The 14649-nt window shown below is 30.7% G+C and overlaps 1 protein-coding gene across 7 annotated transcripts in view; it reads right to left on the bottom strand.

Moving 5' to 3' along the window:
• Positions 1–589: 589 nt before the first annotated feature.
• Positions 590–14649, bottom strand: part of LOC148629407 (uncharacterized) — a 29620-nt gene continuing 15560 nt past the window's right edge. For all 7 annotated transcript variants that reach the window (XM_088550376.1, XM_088550402.1, XM_088550385.1 and 4 more), the window contains exons 20-31: positions 13418–13542; positions 12802–12995; positions 12362–12473; positions 11716–11937; positions 10559–10652; positions 9951–10088; positions 9290–9333; positions 8187–8289; positions 6495–7704; positions 5511–6169; positions 3410–3443; positions 590–1089 (exon numbers count right to left, since the gene is read on the bottom strand). In XM_088550376.1, coding sequence (XP_088406502.1) covers positions 971–1089; positions 3410–3443; positions 5511–6169; positions 6495–7704; positions 8187–8289; positions 9290–9333; positions 9951–10088; positions 10559–10652; positions 11716–11937; positions 12362–12473; positions 12802–12995; positions 13418–13542 — 3054 coding nt within the window. In that variant the 3' untranslated portion in view covers positions 590–970. The remainder of the gene's footprint in view (positions 1090–3409; positions 3444–5510; positions 6170–6494; positions 7705–8186; positions 8290–9289; positions 9334–9950; positions 10089–10558; positions 10653–11715; positions 11938–12361; positions 12474–12801; positions 12996–13417; positions 13543–14649) is intronic.

Below are 14649 nucleotides of genomic sequence, written 5' to 3'. Positions count from 1 at the left end.
TTAGGTCAAACAGAAGCCAAAAATTGGAAAAAATCATCATTCCCCCTTCAGGGGACTCCTGACTGAAACAAATCCTATTTGGCTTCAGTGGCCTTCTCAGTCACAGGCAGTGGGATGAATGTGCTTTCCTGTTTTGAAACACATTAATAAGCAAAACTAGTATTTACCTTGGGCTGTCTATTGTCAACACTTGGCGGTGTCATGTTGTTAACTTTTCTATCAAATTCTTCTCTGAAATTCACCACTTTGTGGATAATTAAGAAATTTAGTTATCAGCATCCTTAGGGTATCCAGGCCTTTCATTAAGGGGTGATACCAGGTACTTTAACCCTTCTAAGCTACTGAAGGGTACCCTCAGAATTTCAAAATTTCACATAGTTTTATAAAAGACGATGAAAAGTACCTCCTGCAAACGAAAAGGTACCTGAATTGCAAAAAAATAATGAAACACCTGATGGTATCTACTTTAAAAACTAAAAAAAACTATAAAAGATACTGAAAATTAAATGTGAACTTCCTTCTTTAGTTTGGAAAACTCTGTTCAAGTTTCCTCTTTGGAGAAGTTTGCAGTTTTTAGCCAACACATTCCTTGTGTGTTATACAATTTTTATTCTTTCCATAAAAGATAAATGTGGATATAACTCCCATTGTTAAACACTATACTGTGAGAGAGTGGCATTTTAACAAATATGTTTTGTATGCAAGTTATCATTTGTCAGCATAAAAGACAAAAAAAAAATTAAGAACTATTTACAAAATCTGGACACCAGATTTTTTCTAAAACAAGCAAGTCTCAGCCTTTCAAGTAACAAAGACTTTACTTACAGAAGTAAAAGTTTATCATCAGTATCTATTAAAATACTTAAAATGTACAACTAATTTAATGAATGAACATTGTTATAACTTCAAAAAAGTCTTTTTTTTTAACTGGATAAGAAATTACATTAACACATCATCTATTTAAAAACCATTATTTGAAAACAAGTTTTGTCTGTCCACCCTTGCTTCCTGGATGTTTGACAAAACCTAATCGTCTTTTCTTTGTAGGAATGCATTGGTCACTTGTTAAAAGTAATCTGTTTGTGGTATCTGAAATAAAACATTTAATATCTTGAATGAAGTCATTATATTTTTTTAATTAAAGAACTTGAGTGAGCGTGCTCACATACCCCACGCATCCCTATGTTGGATATTCAAGTAAATTTGTAAGAGAAATACATGTAGGACAAATACATGTAAAAAAAGGAATTAGTGTTTTTTTTTTCAGGCATTAGAAAAGAATTTTTTTAAAAAGATTTTTGAAATGATTTTTTTCGTTATCTTCTAACTAAATTCTATTACTCAGAATTGTAGTTTCAAACTCCAGACTGATTTCTTTGAGTTCTAATTAATCCAAAGTAAATATTGCAGTGGAACAAAACATACACTTGACCTGTAACTCATCATGGTGAACTTATATACCAAAAATCATGTCATAATCTGCAAGTGTAAAAAAAAGTCTGGAAAACTGTTCTTTCTGTGAATTCTCCTAAGTTCAAGGCCCGTAATTGCAGTAAAAATCATCTGAGCGGAACAAAAGTTAAACTTTACCTGTAACTTATCATGATGAACTTGTATACCAAAAATCATGTCAATATCTGCAGTGCGGAAAACTGACGGACTGATGGAGGGTAAAAAATATTACACCCTCCGCAACTTCATCTTGTGGGGTATAATTACTTGGAAATCTTTGTGAGAATATAGAAGATTTTTTTTTTTTATGAATTTGAACTAGGTCTGATCTTTTGCTTGAAAAAAGTTTTACATCCATTTACTGATATTTATGGATTTCAAAACAAAAACATTTGATCAAGTCGAGTGCATTTTACTAGCCATTGTAAATAAATGCTAGCTTAGGAAACCTAAAGTCACTAAGTATCAGCACAATACTAGAAATCTATAATTTGACAAAAAACTTGCAGACGGAAGAATTTATATTTTAAAGTAAATTGAATAACTAAATCAAAGATCAAATCAACTTGTAATCTTCCATGTAAATGTTGGCTATCACAAAACCACTGAGGTAGCTATACTATGTATTATTAGTACCAGACCAATTCCTGTACAGTGAAGTCCATTATGCTGAATCCCACACATATTGCCAAATTTTATCACAGGGGCGAACTTCTACCATCAATTATGCTGCTTAACTAGTATATACTCACTGCATATTTGATAGAGGGAGGAAACCTATGTGCTTTTGTTAAAAGAAATAATATTCAATATGCATCTTTTTGTCCATTGCCACAAACCAATGCAAGGACTTGGAAATGCTCGGTTTGTTTGCATCAATCAGTCAGATTCTGTTATTGGCACTCTAACACCTATCCAGTACACTTCTCAACAGATATTAAAAAAGTTATTCCAAAAAGTTACTACTATGAATCTTTTAGATAAGTTCCAAAATGAACATTACCCTGCTCATATTACAGGAGTTATCTCCCTTGGAAATTTGAAGTTTTTTAAAGTATGTTTTGTAAGGGCTCTCACACCTACTTTTCCCAATGGATTTGAATAAATTTTTACACTAAATGTTACATTAATGAATCTCTCATACAATATCAGTTCGGTGAATTGGAAAACATCTACAATGATGTTCATTTTTTTAACAGAAAACAAGACTTTCAACCCATTTCCAAATCAGCAATTGCAATCATCTGCATACTGACTAAAGAACAAATGTGATGCCAACATTCATTACTTGATACTTTAATTAAAGAACAATGGATATAAACTGCAAACTTGATGTACTAAAGAACCAAACATTCTTGTAAAATACAGTGTATTTTATAATGTTAATACCACTTTTTGAAATGTTTTAAGGATATGGTTGTTCTGTCAACTTTTTGTGTTCATATATTTGTCTTTCACAGGCAAAACTGATCTTGGCATGCTGAGCTTTAGGAAGAAAACAAAAAGTAAGAGAAATCAAGGGAACCAGGATTTAATTGATAATCCAAGGATAATAACTAAACATGGAAAAAAAAAGACACAACAAAGAACAAGAAAATAACCAAAATAATATGTATAGAGAAACAAAACTAAATAAGCAACCTGGACCCTCACTTAATACTGGGAGCATGGACCAGGTGCACCAGTAGGATAAGCATCCTCTGATTTTCTAGAAGCACCTGTCAAAATTGCTTATAAAATATGTTCTGGTATTATCATATAATTTACCAATACATTTTCTTTCATTAGTTGGCAATTCGGGATTTTGGCAAACTGAGAATTGGCAATAAGGGATGACCACCATATTATTTTTAAGACAATTAATAATAATAATAGAATACTTAACCAGATCATATTGCTTCAATTTTTTAACATATTTTTTATGATTTATCAATAGGACAACCATGTTAATACAAACCTGTTTGACAATCCTCATAATCTTCTGTTACTATCTAAAAAAGAAATATTGACTGTCATTTTCAGTGATTCCGGTTTAAAAAATCTTCTAGTACTTGGAACATTCATGAAACAAAATTTAGATTCATTTATTTACAATTCACGGGTATTCATTTTAGTGGGTTGGTCAATTGTTATTATCTATTTACTCATAAATACATATAAACATCCTGCTAATTATGTAAATAGTATGCATACAGTATACATAAAGCCTGAATTCAATACTCACCCAAAAAAAAAAAACCAAACAAAACAAAAAATGTTGTTATTTCATATATTCTGTGGTTATAAAAGAATGAATTTAAGGTATTTTCAGTTATTTTCACATAAAGTAGCCATTTTCAAGCACCATTTGCAACAAGACAAATACATATCTGGACCTGTATCACTGTCATATTCATCAGCACATAAGACTTAGTGTCACAAGTGTTTACAATGTATATAAACACTGAAGTTGGTCAAAAACCTACACTGTGGATTATATATTTCCATATCTAATGACCTGATGATGGCATATTATGCATATATATGGTTAAGCATTCTAAAATTGTAAGATAAAATTAATCAAACAATTCCAAAATAGGAGGTGCACATCTTCAATACCATGAAAGTACTTTTATTCACGAATACTAATTTTCATGGTGTAAGGAAAAAATGTCAGTTTAGATTCTTGAATTCATGGATTTATCAACTCCATCATTCAAATGAATGGAAAATTCCTTTTCATTGGGAACCAATCTTTGTGGTTTGCCAAACCCACCAAAATCACTAAAATTGGTACCCCACTACCAATAATACTTTCACAGTAATTCTATACTGTAATACTTTTTAAGTTACAGATTACACCAAGTAGGTACCCCTTAGCATGATGACAGCTACTATATATGCTATCACCACTGGTGAAGCAAGTAAAAATGTTCAGGATATCAAAAATACTATTGTTTTGTACCTATATGTTACAGGACATATTGGAATCCAGTAGTATCTGGAATCCTCCTAAGGCAAATTGGAATTCTAATTTCTCCTAGGACAAATTAGTATCCCAATTTGCACTAGGGGGATTCTGAATCCTACTGGCTTAAAGTTTGAATATATCAAAGAAAAAGATAAAAAGTACTTCATGCGCTTATGACAATTTCATGGTAAATCAAAATATGTTTATTACCATTTTATTTCCTTTTTCATGATTTTATATGTTAGACAGTCAAATTAAAGATTTTTTTGTGTATTTCATTACATGTATTTAATGGTTTTGAACCAATTATCTCTTATGGTAAGTTATCTGACAGGTGTAATTGGATTAATCTTTGGGCTTAATCCTTTGAACATAGTTCGAAAGTTTTGCTCACATATTTACCTTAAATCATAACTAAAATTAAACTTGATAAAGATGAACACAGTAATTTGTACGGTTCATAAACCAAGACTGGCAGCCTATATATATGTTTACAGAAGTAACAGAAAATGCCTAACCTTAAAATGCTCATGCTAAAGGCCCAAAAACACGTTCCACAAAATTTTAAAAATAAAACATAAAAAAATGTTGTAATAAATGAGATGCCAATGTTCTGATATTTTATTGTTTTATTTTTTCATAATAACATTTTGTAGTTTGATATAATAAATTATAGTTATTGAATAAAATATGTTCAAAATGTAGTTTACTGAATATAATGTGTCCAACAATATTCAATATTTAGCATATTTTACTTTCAAATATTCAGAAATATCTGGAATCCGCCTGACCATTAAAGCTAGTGTGATTCCAGATCCTGCTAAAATTTAGTAGGATCCAGAATCCTCTTACGGCAAATCGAGATAACCCAATTTGTCCTAGGACGAATTAGAGTTCCAATTTACACTGATTAAAAGCCAGGGCAAATTAGAATTCCAATTTGTCCCTGGAGAAATTAGAATTCCAATTTGCCCTAGGATGATTCTGGATCCTACTGGATTCAATTTGCCCTCTAACATGTACATTTTTTAATAAAGTATTTCTGATATTTTGGATGATTTTGACCCTCTTATTGACTCTTTGTCGGAGGTGCTTTTAGTAAGTTTACCTGAGGTGACTGTAAATAGTCTAAGTCCATAGGGGGAGAGTCATATTCATTCCACTGTCTATTGAAGTTTTGTTTTTTGTTTGCTATGGCTGATATTTGTCTGTTCACTGATATCTTCCTGTTTAAGAGTTCATAACAATCATCTTTTTCAAGAGAAATGGAGTAGTTACCACCTTCCATTAAGCAATTTCTTGCATCCATGTATCCTGGAATTTCTCTGCACTCACCAGAAAAACTATATGATAGATCATGTGTTGGTGTAACAGCCTGCTGTACCAAACCATTCATCTCATTTTCAATATGCCTGTTTGCCAAACAAGTATTCTCCATTTTCAAAGACTGATTTAAACCTTTTCTGACCTTTGAAAAAGTTGATTGATGGCCCCTTTCAAAATCTTCCTGTTTATTAGTGCCTTTTCCAAAATTACTATTATTTTTCTTTAAAATAGGAGAATTTACACTGTCAAAAGCACTTCCAATTTCCCTTTCTCTATGGTAATCTCTTCCCCCTTCATCTCTAGGCAGACCATCATGATTTCTTCTAGTTCTATTCATACAACTGTCATCAACTGGCCGAAGTCTTTCAGAACTAATTTCTATTTCATCACTTCTGCCACAAGACTGGGTATTGACTCCCTCTTCCCTTCTTCTGTTCAACACTAAAGAAAATTTTGAATACTTGTGTGCATAATTCAAAAATTATTTTATGCATTAATTAGCTTGCTTTTCCCTTTTTTACCACACACACAAAAAAAAAAAAAAAAAAAAAATACACTCAAATATTGTATAAAAGAGTTCATAAAAACCATTTAGAATAGTTGTGCTTTGTGTTGTTTTTTAACCAAAACTTCTTTTTAAAAATGATTTCCATACTTTTAAAATTATTTTTAAAAAAATATCAAAAATTACGAAATTGTAATTAAGAAATTATAATTCAATTTAAGTCTGCAAATTTAGAAACAATGCATTACTATCCTAACTCACTGGATGACTGTCTTGGCAAAGGTTGTGCCAAACCAACACTTATTCTTTGTGAAAATGGCCTAAATGGTTTTACACCAAATCTTGGTGATTTATATGCTTGTTGTAATATATTTTTAGTAGTTTCAGAGAGATTTCGTGAAAAGCTTCTGCTGTCTGAATGGCTGGATTGAACTCCATTAATCTCTGGTTCCTGGTAAGTTAACTGATTTTCCATACCACCATGTTGTTGGAATCCATTTTTAGTATTTTCTCCAACAGAATATTTTTCCTTATGTTTGGTTTGAACAACACAATGGTTACTGTTTAAATAAGGTCTCACACTTTGTTTTTGAACACTGTTAAACTGTATTTCCTTTACAATACTTCTTGGTCCAGCTAAACGCTCTCTTCCATGCGGCATATAGCAATTGTGACCATACACAGTTTCTTTGGGAACGGTATTCCTTTTAAGTTTTTTTTTATCTAGTTGCGCATCACTTTTTTCAAAGGTTTTTCTATTTATGCTATGTGAGGTTGGTGTGACTCTTGCATATTTAACATCTCTGCTCCAATCACCACTTTGTATATCAGAAGGACTAAAATTGCATCCATACTTCAGCATTCTTTCCTCATCGAACCTTTCAAAAGTTTCCATCTCAACTCTATGTTTCCTATTGACATTCCCTTCCATTTCTGCCCTTTCATACTCATTTACAATAACTGACGGTTGTGACCCATTTAGAGACCAGACATCATTAGTATCCTGAGTTCCAATATTTCTATCATCAGTCAGTTCATATGCATACTGAAGAACACTCTCATCATCTTTAGAATCAATATCAATCTGTCCTAATGACTTTTCATTTGATATATTTTTGTTCATTTCATAATGAGTGTTTTTCAAACTATTGAATACATTATTGTTTGATTCTATTTCTTCTAATCTCACTTGTTTTTGCATATCATTGTTATCTAATTTATCTGTATACTGTTTAAATTTCCTATTTAACTTTGGCTGATGAACAACTGTCTCTCCTTTGCTGAAGTATTTACTTCTTGATTCTGTAGTTTTTGTGTCAAATCCTAACATATCTTCAGTAGTATTTCCCTGGCTAATGTTAGCTGATTTTTCAACAATTTGTGGCTCTAAATAATCTGAGATACTTTGCCTCTTTGCTGATGTAAGTTTAGAAAAAAACCCTTGATTACTTTGTATTACAGTATACAGCATCTAAAATGAACAAAGAACAAAAAAAAATGAAACTTTTTGATAGAATTGGTATTTTGTGTAGGAGGGAAAACCAAAATAGAACTTGTAGGTACCACCGATATTTAAAATAGTAAGGAACCATATAAATTCATGTTTATTATCTGTTTTAAGTATACACCATTTTTCTGTCTTTTTTAAAAAATTTTTGTCCTACTTAAGAAAATGTAATGTCTGCATATAAGCATTTTCCAATGTTCACATGCATTACTTAAACTGAGTTTTGGTTTGAAAGTTCAATTAAGAAATGTCCACTACTGGTATGTTTTTATGAAATGTGACCATATAATGGGTGACCTTAATTGAAAAAGGTAAGAAATAGGATACAAACTTAAATTTATAATTTTGGTTTATAAAGTTTAGTTAACAGTTATACAGTTTCCATTGCCCCTTTTATTCAAAATCTATGGTACTGTTACAAAAAAGTAACACTACATGAATCATACCTTTACTACCTTTTCTGGAATTACAGATAGTGTTGTTCTTAATTTCTCCTCAGAGCTGCTTAACAATTCTTTTAGTGTCATTTTCTTTAAAATTATTTGGCAGCTAAAATTTTAAAACGCATAACATTACTAAAATAACAACAATTATCAGTACACATAAAAAACATGAAGAATAACCAATTAGCTTAATACAAAAATTAGTATATTTTCTCTCAAAGAAATATGTTACTTTTGTAAGATATAAGTGGAAGAAGGTACCAAAATAAAAAAAAAACTTTACTTTTCATGCTCTGTTTTTATACCTTGCCACAGAGGTTCATTCTGATATAAGCAGGCATGGACGGCTTCTTCGTTTGTTTATTAATTAACTGAATTTAATTTTCAGTCTCTATCTTCTTTCCAATATTTCAACATTTTAAGTCTATATTTTATATGTTTATTACCATGAAAAAAGTTATAAATTTGGCAAAAATAGCCCCACATTTCTCTATAACACATTATAATTTTGCTAATAAAATGTTTAAATCCAATGCTGAATCCCAAATTTACCTCTAAAATTAATTAGGCAATAATTACTAAAACAACAAAACCTACTAAAACAACATCCATTGTTCTCTGCATGTAGGAATATCCAGAATATGTATTTTTAAAATGTTGGAATAGCTAGAAGACACCGCCACAGAAAGTATTATTTAGTACCCTAAAAAAGTTGCATGTCTTATCAGTTCATTTGTTTGCCCCCTGATGGTTTCCAGGTGATAACTCTAGAAGATATTGAAGGATCATTTTCAAACTGTGTATTTATAAAGTATCAAAAAATACAGTAAAAGTTAGAATTTCAATTTGATTGAATTATTCACACAAAAGTTATGGCCATTTTAAGTTGTTTTTACCCCAAAAATGTTTTGCAATGTTGCAGGGTATCATTTAATGTCCCATAAGATGCCCTTTTTCATACATAAATAACAGTTCATTTCTATCACATTTTTTTAAATGTAATCAGTAGTGTTATCTGAATTTTGATCTTTTAGCTATGTTCTTTATAATAGGAAACTGTAAAAAAAAAATTATATGTTGCAAAAGATTCTGTTCTAGCCACTCACTTCAATGAACTCAGACATGGTATTGGTAACAAGAAAGTTTCCTCCTAAAAAATAAAATACATAGACATTCAACCATCACATATATGGAGTAACAATATACTTATTTGTTTATAAATAATAAATTTAACAAAATGGTAAAATGAAGATTAAGAATCTGTAGGTATCAAACTCCAACAGAAAAAAACACAACAAAAAAACCTAACTCCCATAATATCCTGTGTTTCAAGAGCATTCAAGGTAGATCCTGTCTAATATTGTAATATATTGTATAATCCTTTATTCAAGTAGCATATAAAATTGTCTTCAAAATAACAAAACATAACAAAAATTGACATGTTCTTATTGCAACCTTTAATCTGTGAAACTTGTATTTGTTTTCTACATTTGGCCTGATAAATACTGTGAAAGTACTTTTTTGTAAATACAAATTTTCGTTGTTTAGGGAAGAAACACAAGTTCATGGATTCTTGAATTCATGGCTTTGAGGTTTCCAGTTTACACATCAATGGAATTCTCCATTTTATTGGGATCCAACTTTCTTGTTTTGGTCTACCCATGAAAACCACAAAAAATTGGTAACCCATAAACAATAGTTCTTTCACAGTAATACAAGTGTGAAAAATACACCTATGGATTTCCTCCTTCCTACAAATGTATATACCTTTGAAGCTTTCTCCTGAATCCATGTACAATCATTAGACCAATCATCTTTATCCCACACAGAAGATGTTGCTCTTTCTATATCACAAATCTTTCTAATTTCAGAACATGTCTCCTCCACACTTCTGCAGGCAATTATCTATAGAGAGCAAAACGAAACAGTATATTATAAAGAAAATGACCTTCACCTGGGATAGTTAAAGTACATGATAACCAATCTCCAATACTGGTGTTTAAGAGGTTCATTGAAATGGAAAAAAAAATATATGCAAACTAACAAAACAAACATCCATTCATCACAACCAACCATTAAAACAGTTGTGCTACAGCACATGATACACTTGTCCATATTTTTTGGTGTTCAAAGTTCAATGAATAAAAAGAAAGATTGGAAAACAAAAAATGAAAGGGAACTTCCTTCTATGTCAGAAGATATTTAAGACATTAAACTACCATTAAAAAATCTTAAGCTTTTCTGGGTTATTGTTTGGGGTGTGGATGTATAAGCAGACACATAGAAAGGAGTATATTATATGGTAATACATTCATCTAAAGATGACATATAGAACTATAAATTCCATAAAACATAAACATAAAAATTAAACCTACCTTTGTGTCGAAAGAACTTTGTCTGCTTATGAAAGTTCCAAGGCTTGCTTGAAGTTTGAATAAATTGCTTACATACTTTCCAGCATAAGGGTAACTGAAAATATGGCATATGGTTAATATCAGGGATCATTATACGAGGTTGTCAAACAAAGCGGAAATTGGTAAAATTGGAAGTAAATAAACAGTAAAAAAAAAGAATCATAACAGTAAAATTATACTTACATACGGGAAATTAATTTTTAAAAACTTCAGATTGCCAATTTTAACTTTTCAGACAAAAGGTGTTAAATTAATAACCAATGAAATGAGAAAAAATAGGAACATTTTGTGATGCTCTGCCATGCAATGGTGAAAAAAGGGGGAAGGCAAAATGCTGAAAATGGGCTTACTTAAAAAGTACATTTTGGATTTGGAACTTAACCTGTACTTAATGGTACTAAACAATTGTGCAAACTTTCAAAACAATTCATTAAGTTCTCTAGTTATCTTGAAACCATTCGGAAATTGACAGACAGACATAGGGACACACAATTTTCTGGAGGGTGCGATATCATTCCTCTCTACTTTGTGTGGTGTGGCATAAAATTTGGAAGTTTTAACAAGGACTTGAGCAAAGATCCCTTTAACAGGCTATGGAAATTTCTATTTTTTTTTTAAACCTAACAATCTAGATTATTTCAAGTCATTTGATAATTCAACCAATTAACTATTTGTCTATAAATAAATCTAGGGAATCAGATATGGAATAAATTTATATCAATCAAAATGATACAGCACTAAACTGTCATTCTTAAAGATAACAATTTTAACTTTATGACATTTTTTCCTTCCTGTTGTTTATAGCAACATCCCTCACCCTAACATATTTCGCTTTGGATACTGAATGTGGCCAACATTCTTCATTTTAGGCTAAAAACAGTTATGTGCAAAGAGTAGTGATATTTTCATAGACATTAAAAAAATCATTATAATCAGAACTTTTACTTTTACTGAGGTTTTATAGATACTTTCCCTTCAGCTTTTCGACACCAAATGTATAAGTTATACCTGAAAAATCTGAAAAACACATACTTCAGAGTGTTTCAAAATGGCAGTTTAAAGATATATGATTCTATTAAATACAATTTACTTGTTTTTTAACCATTATAATTGCTTACTTGTTCTTGGATTTTGAAAAAGTGCAAAGCAAAATCCAACATTTTGTATATTTCAAACTAAGTGAGACAACTTTCTTCAGAAATGGTTCAAGTTGACTTTCATCTGATAAATCACTCATCATATGAAGGATAATACAGGACTTCTCATCCACATCAATATCTGAGAAGTACACAGTCTTCTCAACCACACAGTAGTCTCTTTCTATAACTATGAGGTTGTATCTATAAAAATTTACAAATAAATTCCAATGTGTGTAGTGTTGGAAACTCAACAAAAAATGCAGAGAAGCAGTTAACAATAAAAAAACATGATAATTCAACAACAATTAGGTGTTTATATACTTCAATCAAGTAAATCAAAATTCTACCACTTTAAATTAACTTAGTTTTAAACAACAATGAACTTCATATCTACAGTCCACAAAACTGTATGCAATACTGTTCTATAAAAGCACTCTGTTACATATGCTTGTTTTCTCTAAACCAAAAATATCAATAAACAAAATTCATTGACAAATTTCTGTTTGATTTTATTAAATGATATTACCAAATGTCATGTACAAACAACTTGCCCAGTTAGCATGCAAGGGTGCATTGAATATTTAATATGCCTGACCATACAATTTCATTTGTAAGTATAACTAACCTTGTCTCCAATAACTGTAACATATCACCACATGACAATATTCTAGAAGAACCTATTATAGTTCCCTGTTCTAATTCAGTAATCAGTGGTCTAATTTCAGGGGCAGACATATCTGATAAAAACAAACATTTAAAAATATATACTTATTTGCAATCAGTGTTTCTGTTACCCAGATGTTACAGACAAATACAGGTTGTTCCCCTGCACAACTATTTAAAATAAAGCTAAATTAAAAAAAAAATTAAACCTTATACCAGGTTATTTTTTTTTTCTGAATTATCTCATTTTCTTCCCAAAAACTATATGAACACTTTTGAAAAATAGTTTATAAAAGTCTTTTGCAATATAAAATAAATCAGGAAGTAGAAAAAAAAGAATGTTTCTGTCCATAAAGGGAATGAAGCAGACTCACAAGCAATAAAGAAATTTAAATTAAATACCCTCTTGAGAATAACAATGGGGTTCTTTCACCTTCACTGTAAATCCAATATACTTCATGTTATGACTGTTGGTGACTTTCCTACAGCTGTACTGAATTTCATATTCATATTCTAAAACAAGTGAAAACTTTGTCCATGGAAATTCCTTTCCAATTAGATCCTTTATTATGATCATACAGTTGAAATCTTCTATGCTGTAAAAAGATAAGTAAATTATTCTCCAAAGTGACAATATTTTGTGTTCATCATATTCATACATGATATGCTATTTTGATTTTTAAACAGTAAGCTGATACATGTAATTACTTGTAATTTACAGTAAAGCCCGGACATCTAAGATTGCTTAATACCACTGGTAATGACAGGTTCTCAAGTTACTTGCCTACAATGTAGGCAACTCACCTTTTTCCATCAATAGTAGCTGAAAAGGTTCGCCTTTATGTGTAAATGAATGATACTTAATATCATATTATACTTACCTTTGAATTCAATAACGAAAACAAATTCCTTCATTATTCAGAACTGAATTATTATACACTAAAGAGCTAGATAGCTCAGACAGCTACCAACCTGCATGCATAATTATGTTTTATTTATTTCCAATTTCTTCACATACCTTGATTTCATCTTTTCAATCTGTTTGGAATCTCCTGTCTTCAATTTAACCCCAGGACAATGACTGATAGTCGCCATCACAGTTTTAACAAGACTTGGATATTGTCTTTTCAGAATTACCAGTACCTAAAAGTATTATTCAAATATAACTGTTGCAGAGTAGTTTACTTTAAAAGAAAGCTGTATACTTTAATGAGAATTTTTTCCTACAAAACAATGCCTGCAGCAGGTATATTTTTTTAAAATGTCAGAAATAGGATATTTTATCAGTCTAAACAATGAAATGGCTGTTATGTGGTAAAAAATTTGCTATTTTGAAATAAAGAACAAAACCCATTTTTGTGAGCTTAACAAGCCTCACTAACACTTTCACTTTCACTGAAGAAGGAAAAGTAAAAGGACAAGATCAGCAAATAGCTTTCAACAATTTTCAAAGTTATTTTCCCTTTTAAAGAAAGAAATGGGAACTGAAAGTTATCAAAATACAGGAACATGGTGGAAGAATTTTAAAAGAGACAAGAATGACAAAAATATCAAATTTCAAACTGTGGCAAATAAAATAAAACATTCCTAAATGGTTCAAGTCAAAACCCCAAAAATCAATATCAGCCTTCCTTTTAAGGTATGGCATTTAATGGTACAATATCCAAGGGATTCATTTGCTTATAAAGAAATTATTAGCAAACCCCTTTTTTTCCCTAAATCTTGAACAGTTCAAATCACGACCCTAAAAATCAATCCAATCCAAGCCTCCATTTTATAGTATAACATCTTGTGGCTATACTTTAAATTAACTCAACTTTTAATCATGCCATCAAGGAATTGCTTGTTTCTTGCTCTCTTTTTGGCCCCTAATTCCTACATGGTGCTTATCACAACCCACAAAATAAATATTTGCCTTCCTTTTTTTGGTAAAGCATCTTGTGATACAATTGCATAAAGATCTATACACTCAATCTCAAGATTAAGCCCAGAAGGAATGACGACAAAATGATACCATACTATAACCATAGTTTTTTTTTGCAGCTGAGTATAAAGTTGTTGCTGTAAGAATCAGACAGTGGACCAAGCATTTTTAGGAAATAACCATTCTGACAGTACATTTTTACTTTCATTTAATTTGTTCTGATAAAAATGGGGGACTTCAACCTGGTTCTTGTCTCTTCATTATTATTAACTTGATAGAAGACAATAAAAATTCCAGATATGAACGATCTTGAAATGTGGCATTGA

Source organism: Perna viridis, chromosome 1, assembly GCF_037379345.1.
Source record: "Perna viridis isolate PV_CMFRI_1.1 ecotype Kerala chromosome 1, ASM3737934v1, whole genome shotgun sequence".
Lineage (NCBI taxonomy): Eukaryota > Metazoa > Mollusca > Bivalvia > Mytilida > Mytilidae > Perna > Perna viridis.
Note: the sequence above shows the minus strand (reverse complement) of the source record. Positions and strands in the feature narration are given on the sequence as shown.